Source organism: Acartia tonsa, chromosome 3 (genome assembly GCF_053477335.1).
Source record: "Acartia tonsa isolate MP-2025a chromosome 3, ASM5347733v1, whole genome shotgun sequence".
NCBI lineage: Eukaryota > Metazoa > Arthropoda > Copepoda > Calanoida > Acartiidae > Acartia > Acartia tonsa.
In genome coordinates this window covers 46,954,629-46,981,226 of record NC_137262.1, presented here as the reverse complement: position 1 = coordinate 46,981,226, position 26,598 = coordinate 46,954,629, and the positions used below count along the sequence as shown (strand labels likewise).

Below are 26,598 nucleotides of genomic sequence, written 5' to 3'. Positions count from 1 at the left end.
TCATTATGTTTTAATTTTATTTTCTTCATAACTTTTTTGTTATTAAAGTTAGGATTGTGAAACAAAAACAATTTTCCTGCTATATTCATAAAGATTTATTTGGTTTTTTAATCTTAAAAAATTTTGCCTAATAAGTAAGTTTTTCAAAATATCATTAAACTAAAAAGACTCAAAAAATATGTGTAAAAAAATGCTTTTTATTCAAAAACTAAATTTTTTATTTCATTTTTGTATAAAGTTTCTGCTAGTAACAAAAATAAAAGGATTTCTACCTTAATTTTGCTAAAAAAGTCGTTTCATGTTAAAAGTTACTTTTTCCTCAGTCACTTTTTCAAAACTTTAGCTCTAAAAATCTCCGGTGTTAATGGAGGTAAAAAAAATATTTTTATATCTACTTATGTGGAATACTATGGAGAACAAGGACATATGTATTTTTTTTATAATTCATTAAGAAATAAGGGCTGCAGATGCTTAAAAATACTTTTTCGAGGGTCATGCTGTATGTTACTAAAAAGATATTCAGACTTATTTTATAGTCATTTAAATTTTTATTCATTTTATTAAAAGATTTACTGAAACATAAAACACCTTCATATTAAGGTCCTAATGTTGCAAAATTCCGGTAAAACTTTAAAATCTCCGCCCACTTTTGGCATCTAATGGAACTGGAACTACTTAACGGACATTTACAATTAAAATATGTTAATAGAAGTGAAATTTTTAACTTGTGTTTATTTCTAAAGTTTGAATAAAATATTTTTCTTCAGATATATTTTCTATATTTTGACTCCCCATAGTCCACTAGCATTTCTTGTAGTTTCCTTATACGTCATTTTTCCGCGGAAAATTGTATTTCCAGCTTTCTTTTTTCCTTACAGATAACAAAAAAGAGTATTTTGTAGCTTATTCAGTAGCATAATTTGGTCTTTATCGGAAATCTTGTATATTATTTCCTATTTTTTCAACGTACTATCCACAGTGCGTATGAAGGTACTTTGACTTTTGTGTCAGAACCTAAATTGGGACATAGTGCATTTCATTACCCTAGGTTAGGTAACTTCATTTCACTTTTCAATAAAATCTAAAATGCAGCCGTTTTTTAGAAAATTAGATTTGAAAATTTAAAGTTCAATTTTCATCCACTAGGAGTTACTGCATAATCATGACAAGAAAAGCAAAGGTTATTCATATAAATTTTTGAACAACTTTGCTTTGATAAAGTCTGCCATAAAACCTCTCTATATATGATTTACTTAAGGCTGAATTTCCGTGACCTTAGCAAAGCAACCGATAAAAACGACATTAATTAACTCACTTCAGGAGTGGTTTTATGAAGAACTTTACAAAAGCAAACTTGTTTAAAATTTTAAATAAATAATCTTTGCTTTTCTTGTCATGATTATGCGGTAACTACTAGTGGATTAAAATTGAACTTAAAATTTGAAAAACGGCTGCATTTTAGATTTTATTTAAAATTGAAATTAAGTTACCTAACCTAGGGTAATGAAATGCACTATGACCCAATATGTCAAAGCACCTTCATACGCACTGTGATCACAACAAAGTAAGACTTGCATAAGGGTCCAAAACGACATTGATGGAAAATACAACAATTTGATTTTCTTCCTAGAGCATGAGTTTGATATAGTATGTTTGTTAGTGTGTATGTGTGTGTGTGTGTGTGAGTGTATGTGTGTGTGAGTGTATGTGTGTGAGTTTCCAGGAAGGGAAGGGACAATGCTAGTTCACTAAAGGGGTAGTTTCACGAAATGCATTTTAACTTAATTTAGTGAACCGCAAAAATTGATTAAACTATATTGATATGGCATATATTTGAAAAAATTTCAATTTTCTACCACGTATTTTATCCACTAAAAGTTCACCAGCTATTAAAGCCAGAGAGACTTTTTTGGAAACAGTTTTCAATGTCCATTGTCTTATCCCTGGTGTGTTTGAGTCTCATGTCTTTTTATCACAATTTGGGGTATGTAGGAAGAATTAGAAATTTTATCCTTCAGTTTTTGTTGGCATGCAAGAATTTTCTTTCCAGTATGGCTTCGAAACCGATTAATATCAGCTGGATTAGAACCGGTTCTGAGCCATACTACAAATCGTGAATAGCATCGAATTACAGACAGTTTTCCAGGAAAATGAAAAAAAAACCATGAAATTAATACCAACTTTGTTATCCTGGTCATCCGGCCTCTCGGGCTAACAATACTGGCTTTAATCTTAATTTTTTTTTATTTCAATATCCATAGAAAGCTGTCTATAATACGATGCGATGAATAACTATTTTATAGCATATAGAAATGATTGATTTTACATATTTTTGTTTATCACTGGATTACAGCAACAAAGTTTAGCAGCAAAGCTTCTATGTTCATGATGTATGTCTGTTTAAAGGTCAGAACATAAATTGAAAGACTTTATACAGTAAAAAGAATACAATAATGCACACTAATAAAAAAGGAATAAAAAACTAAATAACACAAAAATATCATCATTAATTACAAAAATTAAAAAGAAATAAAAACACAAGTGATTATATTATTTTTATATTATATTGAAGGATGGATATCCCTAACCACTTAACCGATATCGTTCTCTTTCATGTAGCTTCGTACATGTCCTGGGAAGGTTTATAACTATTTTGAGGGAGGGTACCACCACTCTCCTAAGAGAAGTAAACCTGCAAAATATTTTTTTACTTATCATTTTTAATCTGAAATTAAAATATGGGCGGGATTGATTTTCATCTCCCTTTTCAATTGCTTCAAGAAGGCCTCTAGAGGCGTAGCCGTTGATAATATATAAAGAATATAAAATGATAATATTTGCTTTATGATTGCTGACCAATACAGCAATTATTATAAAATGATGAATGTGAGAAAAGATCTGTCAAAGAACAATGTTTATACTGGTAGAAAACTTATTATTTGACAATCATTGATTTATATTACAAGTTTCTGAAGATATTATTTTACAAGCTTTTCCTTGCCATAAAAATACAAATCTAAATGATATATTTTATTAATTTTGAAATAATTGAAAATACTTAGGTAGTTAGTGCCTACGAACCCCCCTCCTTTTCATTATAAAAATTAAGGGAGAGGACGAGGTTTCTGTGCTCTCTAGGCATTTTGAGGGAAAACAACGAAAAATATCTGTTTAAGTCTCAAGAAATTGTGATTTCTTAAGCATTTAAACTGCGGATCTAGAAAGTTAATTTCTTATTATGCATTCTAGAACATAAACATTGTATTTTTTTCAGGTTGTACAGGTTGTGGACAGATTCTGGTGTAGATGTAGTCTGGATCTCAGGAATTTATTAATATTTTTGCTCAAGAAATACATGTTATGAAGCTTCATTATAAGTCTAAAAATTGGTAGATTAATGATATATATTTACATTTTTTACAGAGGTAAATTTGTTTTTAAATGAGAAATTTGAAAATCCAGAAAAAATTTACTTTTAAATAAAAAAGAGAATACAAAACGATTTTTTGAAAGAAAATTTTGCTCCCTTCCCTTTTTGACCTATAAACATCTAGTCTATAACTTTTTTGGTGCTTCCGTACTCATACATATTGTCATCCTTGTTTAAATGACACCAAAACAGTTTGGACTGCTAAATGGTACATTTTTTTGTATTTTTGTTCAAATTAAATCCAAATACTTTAAGATAAAGCTTAATTGAGACTATGGACACAGTCTTATTATTACTAAAAAGAATATTTGATATAAAATACCTTTGAAGCATTTATTGATATTAATCTGGTATAAACCCTGCCCTAAACATAAGATGTTAGCAAACTTAAGTGGTGCATTTCTACAACATTTCAAAGTTTTTATAGAAGAGTTGCTTAATGATTGATTGTAAGAACTTTACCACTTTTCAGTAAATAATGTTGTAAGATTTTTTTTAAAACCTCAAGGAAATTTTCTTATTAGGCAGGTTTGATCTGTGTATGTGTGTGTTTTTGTTGGGGGGGGGGGGTGGGTTTAGGGGTAAAGGTGAGCAAGACAATGGCCTAAAACCGAACACAGTAATAGTGTCTGACTGATTATGACGTAACAAAAAAAATTAGCCAATGAGAGGCCACTATAAATTTTACCATGGTTCAATAACGGCCTCTCATTGGCTAATTTTTTTTTGTTACGTCATAATCAGTCAGACACTATTACTGTGTTCCCTAAAAACATGCCAAATCATTTATGAATTAGATGAAGAATCCACTCATTCTACTCATTTTCGAACACTCAATTGTTTAAATCATATAATACAAAAAAAACTCCTTATAAGATGCTTTGAAAAAATATCAAACTCTCATAAAAGGACTCAAAACAGATTGTTGGTTTAAAATAAATTTTAAAAATCTCCTAATAAACAACCTATACTATATTGAAGATTACCTTATCTATAATTCAGTATAAACCTACTTTGATGTAAATCCCAATTTCTTTATTAACTCTTATGCATTTTGCCCACTATAAACCATCCCTTTCATGTTAAACTGAAAGCACCATATTGACATAATAGATTATGTCGACAGTATTGGTAAAAATTAACAATGACTTGCCCTATGCATTGTATTTCTACTAGAAACTGTATCTACAACGTTAGGTAACATTCATTACAATAGATATAATAACAACATTAATGATTTGCAGGGTTAACAGGGATAGGAAACTAAAATTTCAAAAAGCTATCGCTTCCAAGTTTATCTTGTATCATTGTGTTGACTTACAATTTACATGCAAAATGTCGACAGTAAAGGTATTCAATTTCTTTACAAGTATCTTTACTTCTGCTTTATAAGGGAAGGAGGGGACGTTGGACTGCAAATTATCTTATTCATGGGCTCAAACTATTTATTTATTTATTTGGATATTTATATTTGTTGGCTTTAACCAATTTGTGTTTTAACTTTTCAACCAATAGTTTTAATCTACAGAAGTGGTAATCTTGTTTATCTGGGGATGTATATCGAATATATCATCCATTGTCTTATCCCTTAAGATCCCTGTTTATGATAGATCCTTGATCTATTTCTAAGAACTGGAATAAATTGGTGGGGAGGGTTTACCATATCTTTCTGCGGTTAAGAAGGTTAAACCAAAATAAACATTAATTTGGTGGTTTATTAAAAGATGCATTTCCAATTTTTTTCACCTCAATTATTAAAATGTAACACAAATAAACATTTTGAAATTTTTTTTAACTTTTAATGCCTATTTTAAGTTACATATTGATTAGGAAAGACCGAGATGTTAGTACTACCCCGACAATTCTTAGTTTTATAAACGTTTTAATTTATTTGAGATGCAAATTTAAAACTACCACTCAAATGTTTATAGCATAGTTACTGACCCATTAATAAATTGAAAAAGGATCCAGCTTTTTATCTTAGAATCAGGACAAACCTAAGATAACAAGGATGACAAATTTCTTAATAGCAAAGCTAAAATGTCAGTTTGTTAAAATAGCTGGAAAAATTAGAATTGTTTGACTTACAATTTTTAAGGTTAAGGACATCTAATTAATGTATTCATTGCTGAATTGTTATTGGGTTAGTTGAATATGGCACATTGTTATAGGAATCGGAAGATAAGTTTCCCAAACAAAAAAATATGTAATTTTTTAATTATTAGTACTAATAGGTTATCAATTACTGTCAAATGATTAAAGTGTTGATCAAATTATAGAAAAGCTTGACGTTTAAAAAACTAAAGTTGCAAAATAGAATTTAATCTTCCTTTTAGCATCAAAGAAATCCTTTAGTGGAAATAAAAGTAAAATTCGGAAAAGGAAACAGATTTCAGATTAATTTGTGGAGAATGAATAACCCTGTGCCTTAGCCTTTGAATAAACTAGCCCAGTGGTGCTTATGAAATCTTAATCAACAAAAAAAGCCAGGTATAGTCCCTTTCATGGCAACGCTTCTTAGTATTTTCACAGTAGCTTTCCCTATATCTAGACCATGTGGGGGCTCTAACCCTGTGGGGCAGTCACCTAACCTAACCCAACGAAAAGCTACTGTGAAAATACGAAGAAACGCCCCTTAAGAGGCGTTGCCACGGAAGGGACTTTACACAAAAAGAAAATAAAAATTGAAGTTGGTGGAAGGGGGATTCCTAATAAAGGTCATAAATGATCTACTTTCCTATTTATTTATCCGTGTCTTTAGTTAAATTGAAAGATTATATATGCATGGAAAAAGATGTTAATAAAATCATTTATTTAAACATAAAATTTTAATTTTTGAAGTTTAATTGAGAGTAAATAAACATATACTGAAATTTAGCATATTAACGAACAATCCATGTAAATCTATCCCAAAAATCTGCTTGAATACAGAATGCTTAATTCGTACATACTCACATTTTAAGTCTTGATTTTAGAGATGCTTTGCTTATTACATGTGTTATCTATTATGCTGTGGCAAAATAGTTTTGTTCGGATAATTTATAAACCCTATTTTTTTTATTATATATATAATATGTTTAAGATGCAGTCGCGTATATTAAGCGTATACTAAGCAAAAATTAATAAATCCGCGAACCTTACAGGAGCGGGTTGATACCATCAGCCAACATATGTCCTGTGCAACTGCCGCAGCTACGCCAGGGTCAGCGTATCTGCATACCAAGATATGACTCCACCCCCTCTGCTCCTGGTCATATGCAAGTCAAACGAGGTGAGTGTTTTTTATTAAAATTATCAGGTTCTAAGGATAAATAATAGACTATAAACTGATGTTCATTACCAATAATGATAAACAAAATTGCCTCTTCTGTAGGATACAATTATTGGTTGAACAGTTTGGACACCACTAGTCTGAAACCAACCAATCCAAATTCTATAAAAGTACCCAAAGTATATATGCAAAGGAATAAAATTAAAACTTTGGGTACCAATAGAATCTAAAAACCACTGTCTTCTACCTCCCTGGGTTCGTGTCCAACCTCTTAAGCTATACCTCCCATTTAGTTTTTGTTTTGAAATGAAAATATTTTTTCTTTTTTTGGGTAAATTTTCCCAAAGCCCCTTTAATCTTAAAAGCTTTTTTAACTGAGAGAAGAATTATTTATTGCGATTCAAATATCCTTGTACCCCCTAATAAAACAAACATGATAATAAACATTGAATTTTATGCTCTGACATTTCTCTTTATTGAATTCAATGTGAATCATTGAATAACAAGTGTAATAGTGATGATATCCCCATATTCTTCTAGTGGACCATAAAAAAGAACCCTTCATAAAGATTTTTTTAGTAGTTGCGCTAGTTCGACATAGCTTTCTGAAGTTCACCAATTAAAATTTTTATATATTGGTTTAATTGAAAAAATAGACAAGTATATAACAGGACTAGTTTAGGTCAAGAGTAAGCCCTGCAAGGTTAAAAATCCTGCAGGGGTTAGATTTAGATGGACTCGGATTAAACAGGCATTTAAGATACTGTACCTTAAATTCGCATTAAAAGATGTATAAGACATACTTCTTTCCAATATCTCATTTTGAACTTCTAAATCTTTGTATTAAGGGGGGGGGGGGTCAACTTTTATGGGAAAATGTTGAAATAGTACTCAAGCAGAGTTTTATGTCTTTCAATGAGGATGTGACATGAGTCTTACAATCAAAATATATTTCATTTCCTCTCAAGATTCTACTAAATTTATTTCTATATTTAGATATAGTCCTTTCCACGACATCCCTCCATAAGGAGCGATTCTTCGTATTTTTCACAGTAGCTTTTCTCCTATTTCTAGCCCCTGCGGGGGGCTCTAACCCTGCGGGGGGCTCTAACCCTGCGGGGCCAATTACCTAACCCTGTGGGGCAATCACCTAACACAATATAACCTAACCTAACCTAAAATAACCTATAAAAAGCCATTTTAAAAGTACGACTAATCGCTCCTTATGGAGGGATGTCGTGGAAAGGACTATACCCGATATTTTAATAGGCAAATTATTTTTATTACAATTCAGAATGGATTTATACACTTTTTTCATCTAAAATTATGAAGCTTAATTTGAAAAGATTCAATAATTCTTGCTCACGTGACATGTACACGTTTCACCTTCTGATATTTTGGTGCCTTCACACAACCTGCCTATTAAGCACTTATAAACCCCCCCCCCCCCACTTCTTATTTTAAAAATAGATTAAAACAAAGAGGGGGTGGTTAGATTAGATCGGGGCTACCTAGTACCGAACACAACCTACCTAAAATAATTACATTCAAATGAATAACTACCCTATACCCTTATTTCCATCAAATCTAAAAGGAGGGGAATGGGGTTGCTTAACAAGGTGTGTAAGCACCGAGATTTTCAAAAATATAAATTTGTCTGGTCTGACTAAACTTTTTAGGAAATTGATGATTTCCTATTGATCTTATCTTTCTCTACAAGAAAAATATTTTTATTCCTCATCTTCTACAGACATAACTTTATCAAAACATAAAAATGAATCATTCAAAATATCAACTTTTTTTTAGATTGTCTCTCAGATTTTACTTTAATAACTTGTAATAATAAATACCTAGTTGTAATTTTACCAATCTTTATTTTTTAGAAGTTATAATATATGCATATTGGAATTATTACCATTATTGTCAAACATATCCTATCCTATAATATAAAGTAATAAGCAATTTTTGTCTGTAGATTAAGATCTCAACAACTGAACACTATTTCAAGTAAGCTTCATATAGCTCCTGTGATGGTTTTAGTCTATTTTAGTTTCAGATTTAAATCTGGTTTTAAGCTATTTTTGTATGCCTCTTTGAATACAGCCTAGATGCTAAGGGCGTAGCCGCTAGTAATTTTAAACAGCAACCAACAAAAATTAACACCCCCTTTAAAAAGCTATTCTGTCTATGGTAGCTGATTATTCTTGTTTTCTATTGATATTTCAAAGCCTTTTATTACATTTATGAGGAATAAGTTGGCAGTGATATGAAATCAGAGTACAATGTCCTTTTTTACTGTAACAACTTTTATTGAGTTTACATACATACAGGATGTCGTAAAAAAACCAGGATATTTACGTCATTCAAAGATTTTTTAGTAGCGAAGCTACTATATAATTCACTTTGTCCGTCCGTCAGTCCGTCAGTCCGTAACGCTATGGGGGAAATGGGATTTACTCAGCTCCTATAAAAGATAGAATGCTGAAATTTTTTGACAACATTCCCATTATTAAGGAGCACAATTGACTATAAAACATCATTTGCGGTCGGACCGATTTTTAGCAGGTTTTAGGCTATTTTTATATTTTTCACATTTTTCTCCATATCTTCAGAGTTTATGGTCTGATTTTCAAAATTTTTTCAGTTACAGATATCAAAATTAAATTTCTTGTCGTTTAAAGAAACAATCATGAAGGCCAGACTGCCTTTTTAGCAGGTTTTAGGCTATTTTTATATTTTTTACATTTTTCTCCATATCTTCAGTGTATGGTCCGATTTTCAAAATTTTTTCAGTTATAGATATCAAAATTAAATTTCCCGTCTTTTAAAGAAGACAACCATGACGGCCAGACTGCCTTTTCAGCAGGTTTTAGGCTGTTTTTTTATATTTTTAACATTTTTCTCCATATCTTCAGTGTTTATAGTCCGATTTTCAAAATTTTTTTCAGTTGTAGATATCAAAATTAAATTTCCCGTCTTTAAAGGAAATAACCATGACGGCCAGACTGCCTTTTTGGCAGGTTTTTGGCTTTTTTTATATGTTTTACGTATTTCTCAAGATCTTTGTTTATTTTGATCCAATTTTAAAACTTTTATGGGATATCAGTATCAAAATAATTTTTCCCATTGTTATGAGCATCTTTAATATAATTTACTTTGACCATCGTCATCATACAAAATAAAACAAGGTTTCATATTTATTTTATCCAATAAATCTATTCTTGATTTTAGTAAAAACCTTTTAAATCTACCTGTACGTAATCCCATCTACGATTTATTGTGCTTCGTTACTTATGGATGTTGTCATCCTTGTTTAGTAATAAGTTTAGATGTATTTTTATTATGCAATATCGTGCGGTAATTAATATGATAAAATGGACGAAACCGTTTTCTTAATTGTTAGTTTTTGATCAGGCTTTGCACTTAGTATAAACTCTGTTTTTTTTCGATTTTTATTATAAAAATTTACCAAACATATACCGAACAAATTCGCACCCTGATTTTTTGCAGATCACCCCGAGCATTATGAATAGTCTGACATCATAAAAAAGTTTCTTTTGCTAGTTTTCCTCAAAGAAAAAAAGGGATTGAGGGAAGGATCAGGGACAATTATTCTGAAAATATTAAGTAAAAAATACTTTTCATGTATGCTGTATCGATAATCTATTGAAATTATAAAATATTTCTAAATAATCCTTAACCCCCATGGGGCTAACAAGACTGAAATTAATTGAAAATATTTTACTTTTCTATAAAGATTCTCGCACCTCTTTTTTTAGGGTTCGAAACTGAGCAAGACAAAGAAAACGTTATCTTCTGTGGGTGTATAAAAACATGTCCCTTCTGTGGGTGTAGGAAACATGTCCCTTCTTTTGGTGTAGGAAACATATTCCTTTCTGTGGGTGTAGGAAAACATGTTACCATATGTGTAGGAAAACATGTTCACTTATGTGGGTGTAGGAAAACTTGTCCCTCTCTGTGGGTTTAGGAAACATGTCCCTTCTGTGGGTGTAGAAAACATATTCCCTTCTGTGGGTGTAGGAAAACACGTCTCCTTCTGTGGGTGTAGGAAAACTTGTCCATGACAGACATGTCTTTTTCTGTACAATGTTACTTGTTTTTTTTGTATTCATTACATTACTGTTTGGCAGCATTTTTTTTGTGTATGCGAATGAACAGAAATAGAAAAAATAACAAAGAAAACTACTAAAGCAGATGGGAGTATGTATGTGTTTCATTATTTATCATGTTTAGAGATATTGCCTGAAAAAAAACCTTATCCTTATATAAAAAGAAATTTAAAAGAGGTAGATTTCAAAACCCTTCTTCCTGGTGCTTAAACATGCATCAAAAATTTTAAAAAGCATATCACTTCATTTTATTGTTAATAATCTAAATCACCACATTATAAATTATCTGAAGTATATTCAATGATCTGCTTATATTATTGATGTAAGATTGTATTGATGCCCATTAGCCTTACTGATTGATTATCTCATTAATCTTAAAATACTTTGTTTTTCCTTCTTAGTTGTTAACCTTGTGTACTTTGCGCCAATATTTTGGTTTCTTTCTATCTCTTACTTCTGTTGATTTTCTGTTAATTTGAATGCCAATGTGTAAACTAATTAATATTTTTTTTATAAGCATGTATAATAACTCATGGATGGTTTAAAATCATGCTATTTTTTTGCAGTTTATTCATGATATTTTTAGCATAATTCATGCAAATCCAAAATAAAATAAAATATATATTCGATATACTAAATTTTTGGGCCAAGTACTGTTCATGGTAAAATATTGCTAGCGACGATTGCTTCCTGGTTCCTGGGATTTATTTCCGAAATTCCAGTATTTACCTTTCCTACCAACATAATCAGACCTCCCAGGGGTAAAATTGATTTAGTTGTTAATTATTTAGGGGGCAACCATAATATATTTTTAAAATTTTGGGTTTTCTTGGGGTATTATCTCCGCCCTACTGAGCGTCATAATGGTAATGATTCAGGGCATTTTAAAACCTGCTAATGTACATATTCTATCCCTGTTATATGTTTATTGTAATGGGGCCAAAATAATTATTATATCGAAAAACATTTGTGTCTAGTGTCTCTTTACATCAAGACAAGGGACGCCTATTCTAATAAGTAAACAAGGACAATTGTGTATATAAGCAACAATAAGCAATAATTTTATCAGCAATATATAAAGTAATAAACAAGAAAAATAAAATTATACTTATTCTATTACATTATTTTGAATATAAGATGCGATATAATAAAAAATCTTTATTCTACAATAGCTTTTTTTTGTCTGTCCTGATAGATCTCGTAGACGGCCCAATCGATTTGTCCACAATTTCCAAGCAGCTTAGTATTGGCCCGTGGCAGGTTTATGGCTATTTTTATAAAGATTTGCGAATATTTGTTTCTGCTCTTTTCCATTATTCTCAGTAATGTAATATTATTTTTACATATTCATTTATTCAAGGCCATATGTGACAGGGATGACAACATCCATGAATAAACAGGAAGTATAGACAATTAGGTCATGGCAATGTACATGTAATGTGTAGTATATTATGTCGTATAGTTTTAAGAATATCTACTAATATAAGATTAAGATTTCTGTATTTATTACCTTTGGATTTCTTCTAAGAAAAGGAATTAATGTAAGTTTGATTTCAACAAAGCATTTGATAATTTTCAAGCTTTTAGTAAAAAAAACTATTCTCATATAAAAGAAGTAGAATTACTTTAGAATCATTTACTACATATTTCAAGGGATGTTTTATAGGTCCTTTTAAGGTTTTGTCTAATTTGGAGTGGGATATGAAACCTGCCTAGAAAAAATAGTCTATAATTAACTGAACTTGTGAAAATTCCGTTTTTTTAGGATGCTAGGTGCACAGCTAAATCCTATATTTTTTTGTTTTTTGTCTAAAGCTTAGGTTTTCAATTACAACTGAACTCTTTTAGTTCTCCTTTTAAAGAAAGCTTCACACAGGTTAATTGATTGTTTATCATTTTGTTAGATTTAAGCTTTCTAATGGTTTCAGGCTATTCTATCGCCCTTTTACCCTTCCTAACAAAGAGATTCTAAATGCTAGGGTCATAGCTGCTAGTGATAAAAAATGTACTAATATTTCTGTTTTGTTTAATTTCATATAATTTAGGTGATTTGTTGGTAACAACTGGCGAGGAACCCGAAGCTGAAAATTATGTTCTCGGCAACCTTATCTCTGAAGAAGGACATATAGGTATGTGTCGAACTGTCACAGGTATTATCTATAAACCACATTTGAGGAATAATTTTATATTCATGTTAAGCCGTATGACTAAGGGATTGTCTTATTATTTTTAAAAATTTATCATTGATGAGACAAATATACCCATAAGTAGTACAGCAATAACAACAATACAAAGTGATGGGGATGTATGGATGGAGGGATCGTTATTTTAGCCAGCTACAAATATAAATGTATTAGAGTACATTATAATCTGGTGTAAGATCCAAGTAATGATAAATCCATAGGACTATTTAGGTATCGTATTAACAAAAAGCTATGAATACATATTTTTTTATGAATATATAGAATTAACTGTTAAAAGATTGTTTATTATATTCATATTAAATAGTGGCTACACACGACTAGAGAAATCATGGAAAATGTTTTAAAATGTTTTATTTACATTTAAGGAATCTTCAAAAAAATTTTAATCATTATCGTACAGAAAGTGAGGGATGTTAAGTAAACCTCCAATACAAAACTCATTGCACAATACTGCTAGGCTTTGAGTCCTGATTTAACTTTTATTTATTTTTCAGTGAAGCGTGGCCTGTTTCCCCTGAATGTTTGCTGGGTGCCTGATGCTAGCTATTACACTAACCAAGTTGGTAGTCCTAATACTGGCGGTCGCAGGGTGGAGAAATTTGGAAAGGTAATAAATATATAGTAATAGATTCATAATTAGAAAGTTAGGCTAATAAAAACTATGCAATGGAGGAATAATCCGCTCATTTTATTGGTTAAGTAGTGTACGGATTTTGGTACCAAATTGCAGTTATTTTTTCATTTCATTCGCATAATGAGTCAACTATAAATAGTCTAAATTAATAGAATGAAGTTTTGCTTGGGTACGTGACAAAACTTATATATAATAGAAAGTCAACTATAAATATTTAAAGATACCTTTCGGGAAATTATTGAAAAAATTGTTGCTTTTCTCATTAGAATTAATCAAATGTCTTTTACCAAGATTGTTGCTTTATATTAGGGATAAGAATTAAAAAATAATAACCCTTGATTTTTGCTGTTACGGTATTATTAATTAATAATTAATTTGCAGGTAGTGTACAAGTTGACCGCTCAGCTGGAGGATGAACTTGACCTCGCTGTGGGACAAATTGTTAGAATCACTCATATCATTGATAAAGACTGGATGAGGTAATACATTAAAGTTGTTATGTAGAGATATTTGTCTGTAATTTCTTAAAATGTATCTGTCAGCCTGTCTATCTGACAGAAACAATTGAATTAAATACTCAGACATTTTTAAAAGTGGATGTCTACCATTGTTTAGTTGTATTGCATAGCGTAATATTATGTACTAGTTGCTTCGCCCCTAGCATCTAGGAGAATGTAGGGTAGGACAAGAAAAAAGCCTTAAACCACCACAAGGAATTTTTAAAGCTTCCTTGAAAAGTACAACCCAATTGGAGCGGTAATTTCCGAGATCTATAGCTTCAGACTAAAACTTATTACTACTTTATATTATGCCTTAGACATTTTTCGACATCTTTTTTTTTGTCTAAATACATATTAAAAATTCTTCAAATAAAGTAGACAGATATGACGAATGAATGAATGAAAAAAGCCTAGTAGTGTATGATTACATAACCGAATTATAAGTTGTATATTTATCTGTATGCCTACTAAGCAGAACTAACTTAGTATTAAAAGATTACATAGATTCTTAAATATCCTATTATATAAAGTAGTAAGAATTTTTGTCTGAAGCTTAAGATCTCAATAAAAACTGAACTGATTGGGTTCTAATTTTTGGGTAAGCCTTATACAGGTCATGTGATGGTTTTAGGATATTTTTAAAAAGTTAAAGTCTAGGGATGGTTTTGAGCTATTATTCTAGCCACTCTATGCCACTTTAAATACAGAGCCCCTAGATGCTAGAGGAGTGTAATATAGAGCATTAGGCTTTTTGTTTGTCTGTTAAGATCACACATGTAAATTAAATGGGCTGGATTTTTATTTTCAAATTTAAGATGCCTCTTGAAATTAGGGGCGCAGTCGCTGGTATATTATAATTTTACTTTCATGAGTCCTGAAGATTGACCGCATTAACCTCTTTTTAAAACCAAATTACGGAAAACCCTTATTGTGAAATAGCCTTGCCGTTGAAGAAATTATAAGAAATAACAAAACTTATGGCTAATCGCAAAAAAAGCAAAAGTAATGTTTTAAATCTTACAAGGATGACAACATTTATATAAGGATAAAATCAAGGACACAGAATATTCCTAGCTTAGTTAAAACAACATTTTTATAGTTTTCTAGATTATACCTTATTGTTATAGTAATACTCGTTGCCGGTTAAGGACCTTTTAACATATGGATCTACCCAAATTCTATAAGAGCTTCGCTATTAAAATCCGTTACTAATGTTTAGATTGACGAACCGACCAAAAATGTAAAAAGCTATGCTATGAAAGAAAAAACTGTTAGTCACACAATTAGTTTTCCAAAGCACTCAGATAAAATATTGGTTTATTGGTTGCATAATTACAAACTAAATCAGATAGACCAATTTTAAGAGGTGTTCATAGATCATGAATATTTATTTTTTAACATTAAAATTAAACATAAAAGAGTGCAATCGATATTAGTATTCTATTATATAAAGAAGTAAGCTTTTTTTTCTGTAACGAAGGATCTCGCTAACCGCTAAACCGATCTGGCTCTCCTTTGCAGTAAAGCTTCTTATAGGTCCCAGGATGGTTTGGAGTTATCTTATTTTTATAAAAATTATGGTTTTAGGCTATTTTTCTGCCCTTCCATATCCCTTCAAATATAGAGCCTCTTGATGCTAGGGGCGCAGCCATTAGTCAGTATATAATTCATACGTCTGGATTTAAATTACTTACATTTAGACACGTAATTTCAGAGTTGCTACACATATAACATTATTATAACATCGACCTAGTATTCATTATATTACAAATAAAACAATAAGATGATTGTTTCTTATATAAATTTGATGCCACCAAAGAAAAAAAAACATGCTTAAAATCAATTAATCGATAAAAACACTTCTAATTTAGCTCTAGTGTTGCATAATCTAATAACAAATATAATGCACATTTATATGGTTTTGCAGCTTTAGCACAAACTTTTTTTGTTTGTTTGTTACAGTAAAGCTACTCTCTAACAACCTTAATCATTTGACTTGCTATTGTATTTAAACAAAAGTAGGGGGAGAAAGCCACTCAAAAATCATACACGTGACGCAATAAAAATGATGGAGATGAGAGGAGAAGTGGGAAAGAAAACCCCGAAAAAGAGATGGATAATCCCTCATTTTTATGACGTCACGTGACTGATTTTTTAGTGACTTTCTCCCCCTACAAAAGAAGAACATAAAAAATACTTAGTCTACAAATGCTTGTTTTTACATTTAGAGTAAAATACAATATATAACTTTATGCTAGGATTAACAAAAACAACAATTTGTTTGCTTTTAAGAAATGTTTTGCTTACAAATTTGTGTCTAATCGTCGTATGAATTGATCTTCTAATAATTAAGTTAATTTTACGCTTTGATGAGGTAGTCACGTCCTACATGTGGAAAACATTCTCTTTTAAAACTGACCCTTACATAAATAAATATTTGTAATGCTTTTTTAGAAAATTTCTGATAATAATAAAATTGTATTTTGCCAGTTTCCATAAGTTAATGAAATTTTGGCATTAACCCAGAAACCACAATTGAGACCATAATTTAATAATTTGGCATAAGCCAGCGCAAAATTGTTACAAACACAAACAAAACTAAATTCTCCGTCTTAACCTGATCTCCTTGCATAACTTGGCTAACGAGTTATTACTTGCTTTGTCCTAAGGAGGTTTTAGGCTGTTTTAAAAACAGTTGAAGGCTATTCCTATATTCTTCCACTTTATCTGCTTTTCAACATGCTAAGTTCTACATAGCTTCGTTTCAAAGACTCTGTAAGCTAATTTTTTTTGATTTACACAATTTTAGACTTATTTTACTTTTTCAAGACTTAATTTGAAATGCTTTATCCTTTTTATTATATAAATACTAGCGGCTACGCCCCCTAGAAGCCTCTAGGGGCACTGCAATGGTGAAAAGTCGACCTCATCCTATTTTAAATTTGAGTTTCCTAAGAGTTATAAAAATTATTTTTTTGGGGAGAGGGGGGTTAAGACACCCTCTCAAAAAATAGTTTAAAACCTTACCAGGACCTATAAGAAGCTTCACTGTAAAGGAGAACAATATCAGTTCAGCGGTTAGCGAGATCCTTCAGGACAGACAAAAAACGCTTACTACTTTATATAATAGGATTTAAGTTAAACATGTCTATATACAGTTTAAATCTTAAAGTTGAGTTTTGCAGACAGTTTATTTAGCATTCATTCTAAGAAAACATAAATATTTTCATTTACAAACTTTATACAGAATCCTTTCTTTCTCAAGTTTACCCAGCGACATAGATAATTATAGATATAGATAATTTATCTATTATAGATAAATTTTTGCCTACAGTTTTTCTGACATTAATCATTTATTAAAAGCATAGCATTCCTTTGGACCTTAATAGTCTAAATAATAAATTTCACGTTTGAGACAGAATTGTTTCTCCAATTGCAAGCTTAGTTTAAATTTTGGATTAAACTAGATCTTTTACATGAAACAGTTAAGGGCGGTGAAATCAGCCCATCCATATGAGGGGAGAGGTTTTTATTTTTAGTACATCAATATTAAAGGCAAATAGAAAAGCTAATGAATACATGCACAAACAAGGATGACAACATCCATAAAAGCGAAGCTCTGAAACGGTAGGACAAACGAGCATTAAAACTGGTAGTGATTATAGAGTTAAATCGTATATAAATCGTACCTAACTACTATTGGAATCACCATGCAAAGTTTGAAATCGATAGGACAATTCTGACATGCCTAAATTAACGAAAAAAGCTATCCGTTCCGGACGGATGGACCGATCCTAATTATAGAAAAGCTTCGCTTTTAAAAAGTAAATGAGCATAAATAAATAACATTGTCTAGAAAAGAAATAACAATTATACCAAAGGATTTATTTATGGAAGAAATGGTATAATCAAGAATAGAGACAAAAGTCTAGAAAAATAAAACAACATGTGGAAAATCAGAGAAAAAGTACTTATATTATCTTTAAATTCAAATACCATGATATTATCTCATACAAAACTTTGTTATCATTGATAATTAAATAATGACTATAAGATACTAGGCGTTGAATGGCTGCTCTGTAGTGGAACTGTTTTTTTTTCATTGATTTTCACCAGTAATGTCAATGATCCCTATTGGCTGTCTTGTGGTGATACTATTCCTGATTGGTTAGATCCCAGCTTGAACAAGTACTAGGATTTGCAAATAGGCGCTAAATGGCTGTGAGGAGAAAGACTAAACTACATAACTTTAGTGTCATTTTTGAGGAAGACGATTTCTTATGACGTCATAAAAAGGGAAAAGAAAAAGGGGGAAAAAAATCTCTTCAAAAGAGATGGGAGAAAAGGGTATCGTCTTCCTCAAAAGTGACACAAAATTTATGTACTTTAGTCTTTCTCGCAGTGTGTATTATTTTAATTAATAATTGAATTTGGTTTGAAAAAACAGTCATCTGTATTTGTGTAAAAAATGATTATTTACATATATATTTGTCCTATTAAGTGAAGTCAGAAAAAGGGTATTACTTTTCCTTGAATACACTTTTCATTATAAAGAGCTTCATAGTGAAATACAGAATCCTAACCTAATTGTTTTAAAAGATATTTTTCCTTGCCTGGGTAAACATAATCTAATGATAGCAAGATTTATCTGGCTCCAGGAATGAATATTAACCAGGAAAAGTGGGTAATCTTATTGTTTTTGTATACGTAGCAAGTCTTTATTACTTCTGTGCATTCTTTTTAGCAAGGTTTAGGGTTAATACAGGAATTTGCCAGGTTTATTAAGAGTTTAGTAAAATCCCAGAAAGTTGATTGGATTAAATGGGAATCTGTTCTTTTTTACAATTTAGAGTTAGGTAGTTGCAAGCACTTACAGACAAGGGTACTCTAATCAAAGAGTTGCAGGGTAATACAAAATAATAAAGCAAAATAGGTGAAAACATACAAATCTAGTTTTAATGTACAAAAAATGCCTTTTTACTTTTGGCAATGTGGCAACACAATATTTAATGGACACAAGGTTACCATGGGATATATTATACAATAGATAAGGTGCGGCATCTTTATTCGCCTTGACTGCCTTTGAGAGTTTATTCTATTACATGGTAAGTATTTTTTGTCTGAAACTTAAAATATCAATCATGTTATGCTATTACACTTAAGCCTTGAGATTTTTTAAGAATATTTTTCTACCCCCTTCAGACTTCTTACAGAGCCCCTGGATGCTTTGGGCACAGCTGCTATTAAAGAGTACTCAGCTAAGACAATTGATTTTACCAAATCAACAATATTTCACTGATTTTTCTTTGAATCTTTGTAAATTTTTTTTATTTCTTTACTAGTGATTTTAAAATTGTATAAATCATCTGTTTTATAGCTATTTGATCAGAAAAAAAAGTTAAAAGACAGACATAGGTGCCCCACCCAGTATATTATAGGCATTATATAAATGTATATATCATCTAAGTATTTTTAGTCTCAGAAAGAATATAAAGAGTTTGGGAAATACATTTCTCTTATTTATACCTTATACACAAAGCTTTATTGAAGGTGTCCTAAGAAATAATCAGGGATCTATAGGGATAAGACAATGGACAATAATTTTTTGTACATCCCCAATGTTAATAAACAAAATTACCCCTTATGTAGATTACAATTATTGGTTGGAACGTTGGACACTCAACTTAATAAACCAACCAATCAAAATTCAAATCAATCAAAAAGTCCCCAAAGTTGTTAAGCCAACAAATAAGAAAACGTTATTTAAAACTTTAAGGACTAGTGTGATAAACAGGCCATTATTTCCTCTCTCTGGAAATGATTAATTTTATAATCATTTTATTAATATAACAAAAACTAATGGGGTTAGCCTGTAAGTATAAATAAATTTTCGCATTAAGATATATCACATAAACTGAATCATTGTACATTATGAGTGACGAATTTAATGCTTGATGGTTGATATAGGTTTTAATATTATTTCCTAAGGGTTTCATCCATTTAATTATTTAAATTGCAAAGATTTTCTATATGATTGTTAGTTAATTAGTTAATAGTTATGTGCAAGGACGTCCAAGCTTTTTGTTGGGAGGGGGGGGGACAAAGTGTCTCAAAATTCAGCCATGTGACGTCATAAAAAAGAGGGAGATGAGAGGAGAAGAGGGAAAGAAAAACCCTAAAAAAGCGATGGATAATCCCTCATTTTTTGTCCAGCTACCATTATAGTAAATAGATTTATAGGTATGGTGAACACTCCGCGACAAATTGACTATATCATTTTCTTTAAGTTTCTTGAAAGCTTTCAATAATGGTGTTACCGTGTGTTTTCTACAGTGGTTTAAATAAATATTTGATAATATTTTGATGTTTTCTTAGAGTGTAAAGATTTATGTGGTAAATTTTTTCCTACACTCACTGACAATGGGTTGGTATAAATCAAGGCTCAATAATGCTAAATCTTCTTGTTTTCTCCTACTTATGTTCATACAATATTACACATTAATCGATTTTTTGCAAGTACGGTTGCAATGTAACAGGTCTGCAGTTGCGACTAAATAAAATTTTAAAAATTACTTCAAGCAATAATAAATTTTGATATCTTTTAATCTATGAAAACACAGTTAAACAGGACTAAATTTATATATTTTTTAATAACATATTATCAATATGATTACAACCTAGACATTCGCCTAAAATGAAGAACTCTTGTTTTCTGGAAAAGCTCCAAGCCAGGAATAGAATCAGTGTTCCTTCGATATCGCAAATAGCTAAAATTTTAAAACCTATTTTTTAGTTAGACACTCCACTTAATTTTATAAGGTGTGTCAATGGAAATATAGGGTAGTGTAAATAAATGTTTAGGACGTGTTTTTATTTTATTTCTTAAGCTAAATGAAATATTTAACAATTTTTAGTTGGTGAATGGGGTTGTGTAGAACTCACCACCCATTCTCAGAGAGGGCTTAACCAATTAGTTATTATAGTTATCTTTGATAGAGTCTGTCTGTTCATCTGTCCGTCCTCCTGCATGACAGAGCCAGCTGCAATTAATTATAGAGGCCGAATTTTCATCCTTCGATATTTGTGTGTGTATTTATTATGTCTAGTAACTAAGGTATTGAAGGAACACTTTTGAATCTATTTCCAATTGTAAAAAACTATGCATACATATCATTTGGCCACCCGCACACCAAGGACATTAAGTAAACATTGGATTTTAGAAAAATGTACTTTTGATCCAGAAAAACATGTCTAAATTACAGTAAGACGTCAATTATCAACAATTATTGAGTTACAGCGCTTAAAGCATCAAGAATACAGAAAACAGATTATGTATTATTATTATAGGAATCCATATGCAAGATTTTGAATCCTAAATGTAGAAAATACTATGCTATATGCAAAGATTTCCTTAATTAAAATAATTTCCCCAAAATTTTCATTGTTTTGGTGAGTTTATAATTGTGGTTTTAATTACTTGCATGTGTGTGTGTGTGTGTGTGTATGTGTGTGTATCTTATTGTCCTAATACAGTTTTCACAAGAATTGCAGTATTTAACTTTTTTCTGCTTTTGTTTAATTACAATAAGAAGGAAAAAAATGATTACTTGTTAAGAAAAGATTACAAGATAGGAATAGGACTTCTTAATCTATTTATTGGATGTTAGTTTTTGTTCCACAAAAGATTAAGAATGAAACAATCATACATCTTAACCATAGACGTCCAAGTGGGGGGGAAAAGGGGTGATTACCCCCCCCCTAAATGAAAAAAATGCCTCTATGAAATAAAGATTTCTCCCCCCCCCAAAAAAAAATGAGCTTGAGGGTGCCGTAGGCACCCCCAAAATTTTTATTTTCAAAATTTTACCCCCCCCAAATAAAAAAGCTTGGACGCCCCTGATCTTAACAATATAACTGAAACCGCAAGATGGACATACTCACATATTTGTATATTCATATATTAACCTAACCTTACCTATATAGAGATACTTGTTTATATTGATATTTCAACACTCCTGTGTCTGTCAACTCAGACATTTGGGACTCCTGCGTTTGTCCTGGAACCACATATTTAAGTAATAGAGCAATTTAATAAATTGATTTCGTTATCAAAGGCTTTTCTTAGATCTAACTGTTTCTAATTTGAATTAATATTATTCCTTTGGATTTACTTATTGTTTTTTTTTAGTTGTACAAGAATGGTAATATGTAAAATTTATGAAAAGAACATTTTATTTTACGTAAAAATAAATAAAAATGTAAAATATTGCCTGAAAAATAAATATATGTGTCCAGAAAAAGGCATTTCTGCAGTGATATTCAATTTTAGAGTGTGATATTTATATTATTTTAGTTGCAGAGTTGAGTTGCAAATTGTATATTTTTTGCATTTCCAATGTTCTGGAAAACTAACATGTTTGTCTGCCTAAACTACATTTGTAAATAAAGTAAAAATTGTTAATTAATTATCAGGCAGTACTTTTGCTCAGGGTTTTATCCAGGTTTTTTTTTTAACTGTATCATAATTCTATTATACATGATTGTCTGTAGATTGAGATTTTGATGATTACTGAACTGATTGAGTTCCTACTAGTAAAATTAATAGATCAATGATTAAAACGCATTTTGGGGAAAGTCCTGACTCATAAAAAGGTACATGACTTTAACATACTTAATAATGATATCCTAAAAAGGTTAATATGCATTTTAAAATTTAAAATTCTGTTTTATCACAGTTCAAGGGTTATATGACTACCTTTTTATGAAACTTACTTTGAATCTCACTATGATGTTTTTCTTTAAATCTGCAACTATGTTTTATATAACACTCTTAAATATTGCCACCAAAATTTGCAACAAAGCATTTAAATGCACATTGCATACACTTAAAATTACACACATACACACACACATATACACACACACACACACACACACGAATACAGGGTGTCTTAAATTTGCATTCACATACATAGAAGTAATTCTTACTCCACCCCCAGATAAATTTAGCAAAAAATGTTTAGAAACGTATTAGGTGAATTACCTTCCATGGCAAGATTTACTACCGCCTTCCCTTAAATAATAATTTTGACGTCCTTAACCTCACACAATGTTGTCAAAACATTTAAACACATCAACCAAAAGAAATAGTAGGAGAGTAGCTACGCTATTAAAATAATATACATTTGTGTACATCCTTAAGATTGATAGCACAAATAGTGCATACATACAAATTTATAAATGCATATTCTTTAAAATCACTTTAACTGCCAAAGCATAAGCAAGACTCCCATCTTATTGGAATAATTATGCTGCTAGTTCCTGCAAGGAGCTCTAATCCTGCAGTACCCTACTGATTCTAATAAAAAACTGTACAAAAAAATCAAGAACTAGATTTGCACAGTTTCCTACATTAAATCAGATGTATTAGCACGAACAGGCTTTTTTTTTTGTACATTTTAATACATTTTCAGTACAATTATTTTTAACCAAGATATAGAGAAAAAAAAATTTCTTTTCTAATTCTATGAAAAATTCGATTAAAACTGAAAAGTGGGAGAATAATAGTGATCCTCTAACAATTAGAAGGAAATTACTGCATATTCTTTAAAATTTTCTAAAGTTTATGCTAATCTGGTATACTTGAAATTATTCAACTTCAAATACAATTTAGAATTTAGACTTCATCAAAATATGCACTAACTTAGCTCCAGAGAATAATTTAGATTTCAACTCTTTCTAAAAAGAACTAAATATATTATGTATAACTGCTTTGAAAAATTCTATGAAAATTTTACAAATATATGTAATCTTTGAAAACACTAAGACCTAAATAAAAGCTTAGACTTTAAATGGCTCCTGTTTTTGCTAACAAAATCTAGCTTAAATTTCTTCTTTTTCTACATTTTGAATAGTAAAAATAATCGAAAAAATACTAAACAGAAAAATATTCTAGATTTAAATTTTCAAATTTTGTCTATTTTCAAAATAGCTACATAATCTGTCATCTGTACAGTAATCTATGTTCAGCTCCAATTGAATTTATTCAGTTGTTAAGAAATTGAAATGAACTTATGAAAGGATTTTGCTGCATTATTATGGTTATAATTACATGATTATTTGAATAACAATACACAATAACATTTCAATATAAACACTTTAGAATTGAATAGTTACATCACTCAAATGCTTTTGTGTAAAAATTGATTTTATAAGAATTGTTAATAGGAATCATTGAACGTTATAACTTATCTTTTTAATTGTTTTCAAATATATAAGTTGTCTGGCATATGACAGGTGTTCTAATATTACCAAGATTACCAACTCAACTCTACAACCATTGGTTAAAAAAATATATTTTTTGTTGTTGTCAAATTCTAAACTTGGGGATAGGTAGTTTTTATTCTATATGTCCCACTCCTGCGGGGCTCATATCTATGGTTTCCAAACCCTGCGGGGAAACCCGAAACCCAATAGAACCTAACCTAACTTGACCTAAACAAACCAACAAAAAACTAAAATCACCCTTATTTTCAAATTATTACAGAATAAGGAGGGGGGTTTCTGTGCCTCTAGCCTACAAGGGAATCCACTAAATAATATTTTTCCCCTGCTCTGTGGGTTTTGTAAGATAATTCATTGACGCATTTTTTTCAGAGGCGAACTGGACGGAAAGTCAGGAATATTTCCCAGCAGTTTTGTGCGTATCATTGACGCATTTCCTGGAGATGCACCACAGGATGGACAGAAGAAAATGGCATATGTCAATGCTAAATATCATCAGGTCAGATCTTTTTATCATTTTGCTATAGATGTGCTACGTAAGATAATTTTTCACAATAAAAATTTTTATTTTTTGATAACTTTATCGGTAATATGGTTACTAAAATCTCATAGAAGTTTGAACAAAACAAAGCATTTGATAAATAATATATGAAAACGTTTAATATTTAGAATATTTCTAACCTAATAAATCGTGGAAAAAGTGACCAGCCGATTAAAACGTTTGGTAATGCACAATTATGCTGAAATAGGCAACCTTCTTTTAAATTACAAAAATCGAATAAGACAGAAGTTTAATAGCTAAAAATTAGAACCCATAATTATGTAAAAAATAATCAAAAACTATTCTGTTATTCTGGAAATAATTTCGGGGAATTTGTTTATTGGAGGACCATTTTATTGATCCCCCCTAAATTTTAAAGCAAATTGTAAAATTCTGCCATTGGTTTCTGAATTGGTTTATATTAATTTTGCTATTTTCCCTATCTCTCTGAATAAATCAAAAATTGTGCACAGGAACTTTATCAAATGAAGGGAGGGAAGGGACATTGGACACTAAATTACGCTGGTGCCCAATGTTTCCAAACTATTAAACCAATAATTTCAATCAACAGAAGGGAAAAATTTGTTTATCATCATTTGTTATGTATATCAATTTACCTTCCATCGTCTTATCTTTTTAGATCCCTAATCTCTCTCTCTTTCTTTCTCTCTCTTTCTCTTTCTCTCTCTTTCTCTCTCTTTCTCTCTCTTTTCTCTCTCTTTCTCTCTCTCTCTCTTTCTCTCTCTTTCTCTTTCTCTCTTTCACTCCTTCTTTCTCTCTCTTTCTCTCTCTCTCTCTCTCTCTCTCTCTCTCTCTCTCTCTCTCTCTCTCCCTCTTTCTCTCTCTCTCTCTCTCCCTCTCTCTCTCTCTCTTTCTCTCTCTCTCTCTCTCTCTCTCTCTCTCTCTCTCTCTCTCTCTCTCTCTCTCTCTTTCTCTCTCGCACCCTGTCTCTCATTACCTTTATTCGTCATTCTTTCTCTTTCTCTATCAGTATGAAATCTTTACTTTGCCTTACAAAATTCGTTTCCTCTCGCATAAAGCTGTTGTTATGTGTTTCAGTATTTTTTTGCCGGCTTTCAGGAATTTAATAAGAATTGTTACATAAGTTCTAAATTGTAATGTCTTGTTTTGTTATTATTGTTTTGTTAAATCTATCTATTTACTTGTCCCTGTTTCCCTGTTCCTGTTAGTATTTGAAAGGTTTTGAAAAGTTGTGACATTGCTTTCATGAAAATCCGTACCACCCTTTTCAAATATGTTTACAATAGAGTTTAGATTATAGACTCCTCCTCTTCAACTGTGTTTATAATAGAGTATAATAGAATAGAGACTATATTTCTTTTCAAATATGTTTACAAAAGACTCTATAATCCGTATAACCCGACGGAACGTTCTTTTGTATATCTAAGACAACCTATTTATGAATTGTCGAATTCAAATCTGCTCAAAAACAACTATTTTGTTATTTAATTTTGAATATACTTTAGAATGTCCTTTTATTGAACAGTCTATATTGTATTTCTCTATTTCTGATCTGATATAAAATATGTAAGCATATTACATATACATATAACACACTTACAGACTTCATAGAATGTTAAAAA

The 26,598-nt window shown here is 30.6% G+C and overlaps 1 protein-coding gene and 1 long non-coding RNA gene across 2 annotated transcripts in view; both read left to right on the top strand.

Annotated features, from left to right (window-relative positions):
• The window catches only part of LOC145314370 (uncharacterized), a 34,460-nt gene extending 31,134 nt beyond the window's left edge, over positions 1-3,326 (top strand). The window contains exon 3 of the long non-coding RNA XR_013877741.1: positions 3,275-3,326. This is a non-coding gene — a long non-coding RNA (uncharacterized LOC145314370). The remainder of the gene's footprint in view (positions 1-3,274) is intronic.
• Positions 3,327-4,574: 1,248 nt separating this feature from the next.
• The window catches only part of LOC145314919 (uncharacterized), a 43,860-nt gene continuing 21,836 nt past the window's right edge, over positions 4,575-26,598 (top strand). The window contains exons 1-6 of the mRNA XM_080154996.1: positions 4,575-4,627; positions 6,574-6,701; positions 12,877-12,981; positions 13,530-13,642; positions 14,051-14,148; positions 24,826-24,952. Coding sequence (XP_080011122.1) covers positions 4,575-4,627; positions 6,574-6,701; positions 12,877-12,981; positions 13,530-13,642; positions 14,051-14,148; positions 24,826-24,952 — 624 coding nt within the window. The remainder of the gene's footprint in view (positions 4,628-6,573; positions 6,702-12,876; positions 12,982-13,529; positions 13,643-14,050; positions 14,149-24,825; positions 24,953-26,598) is intronic.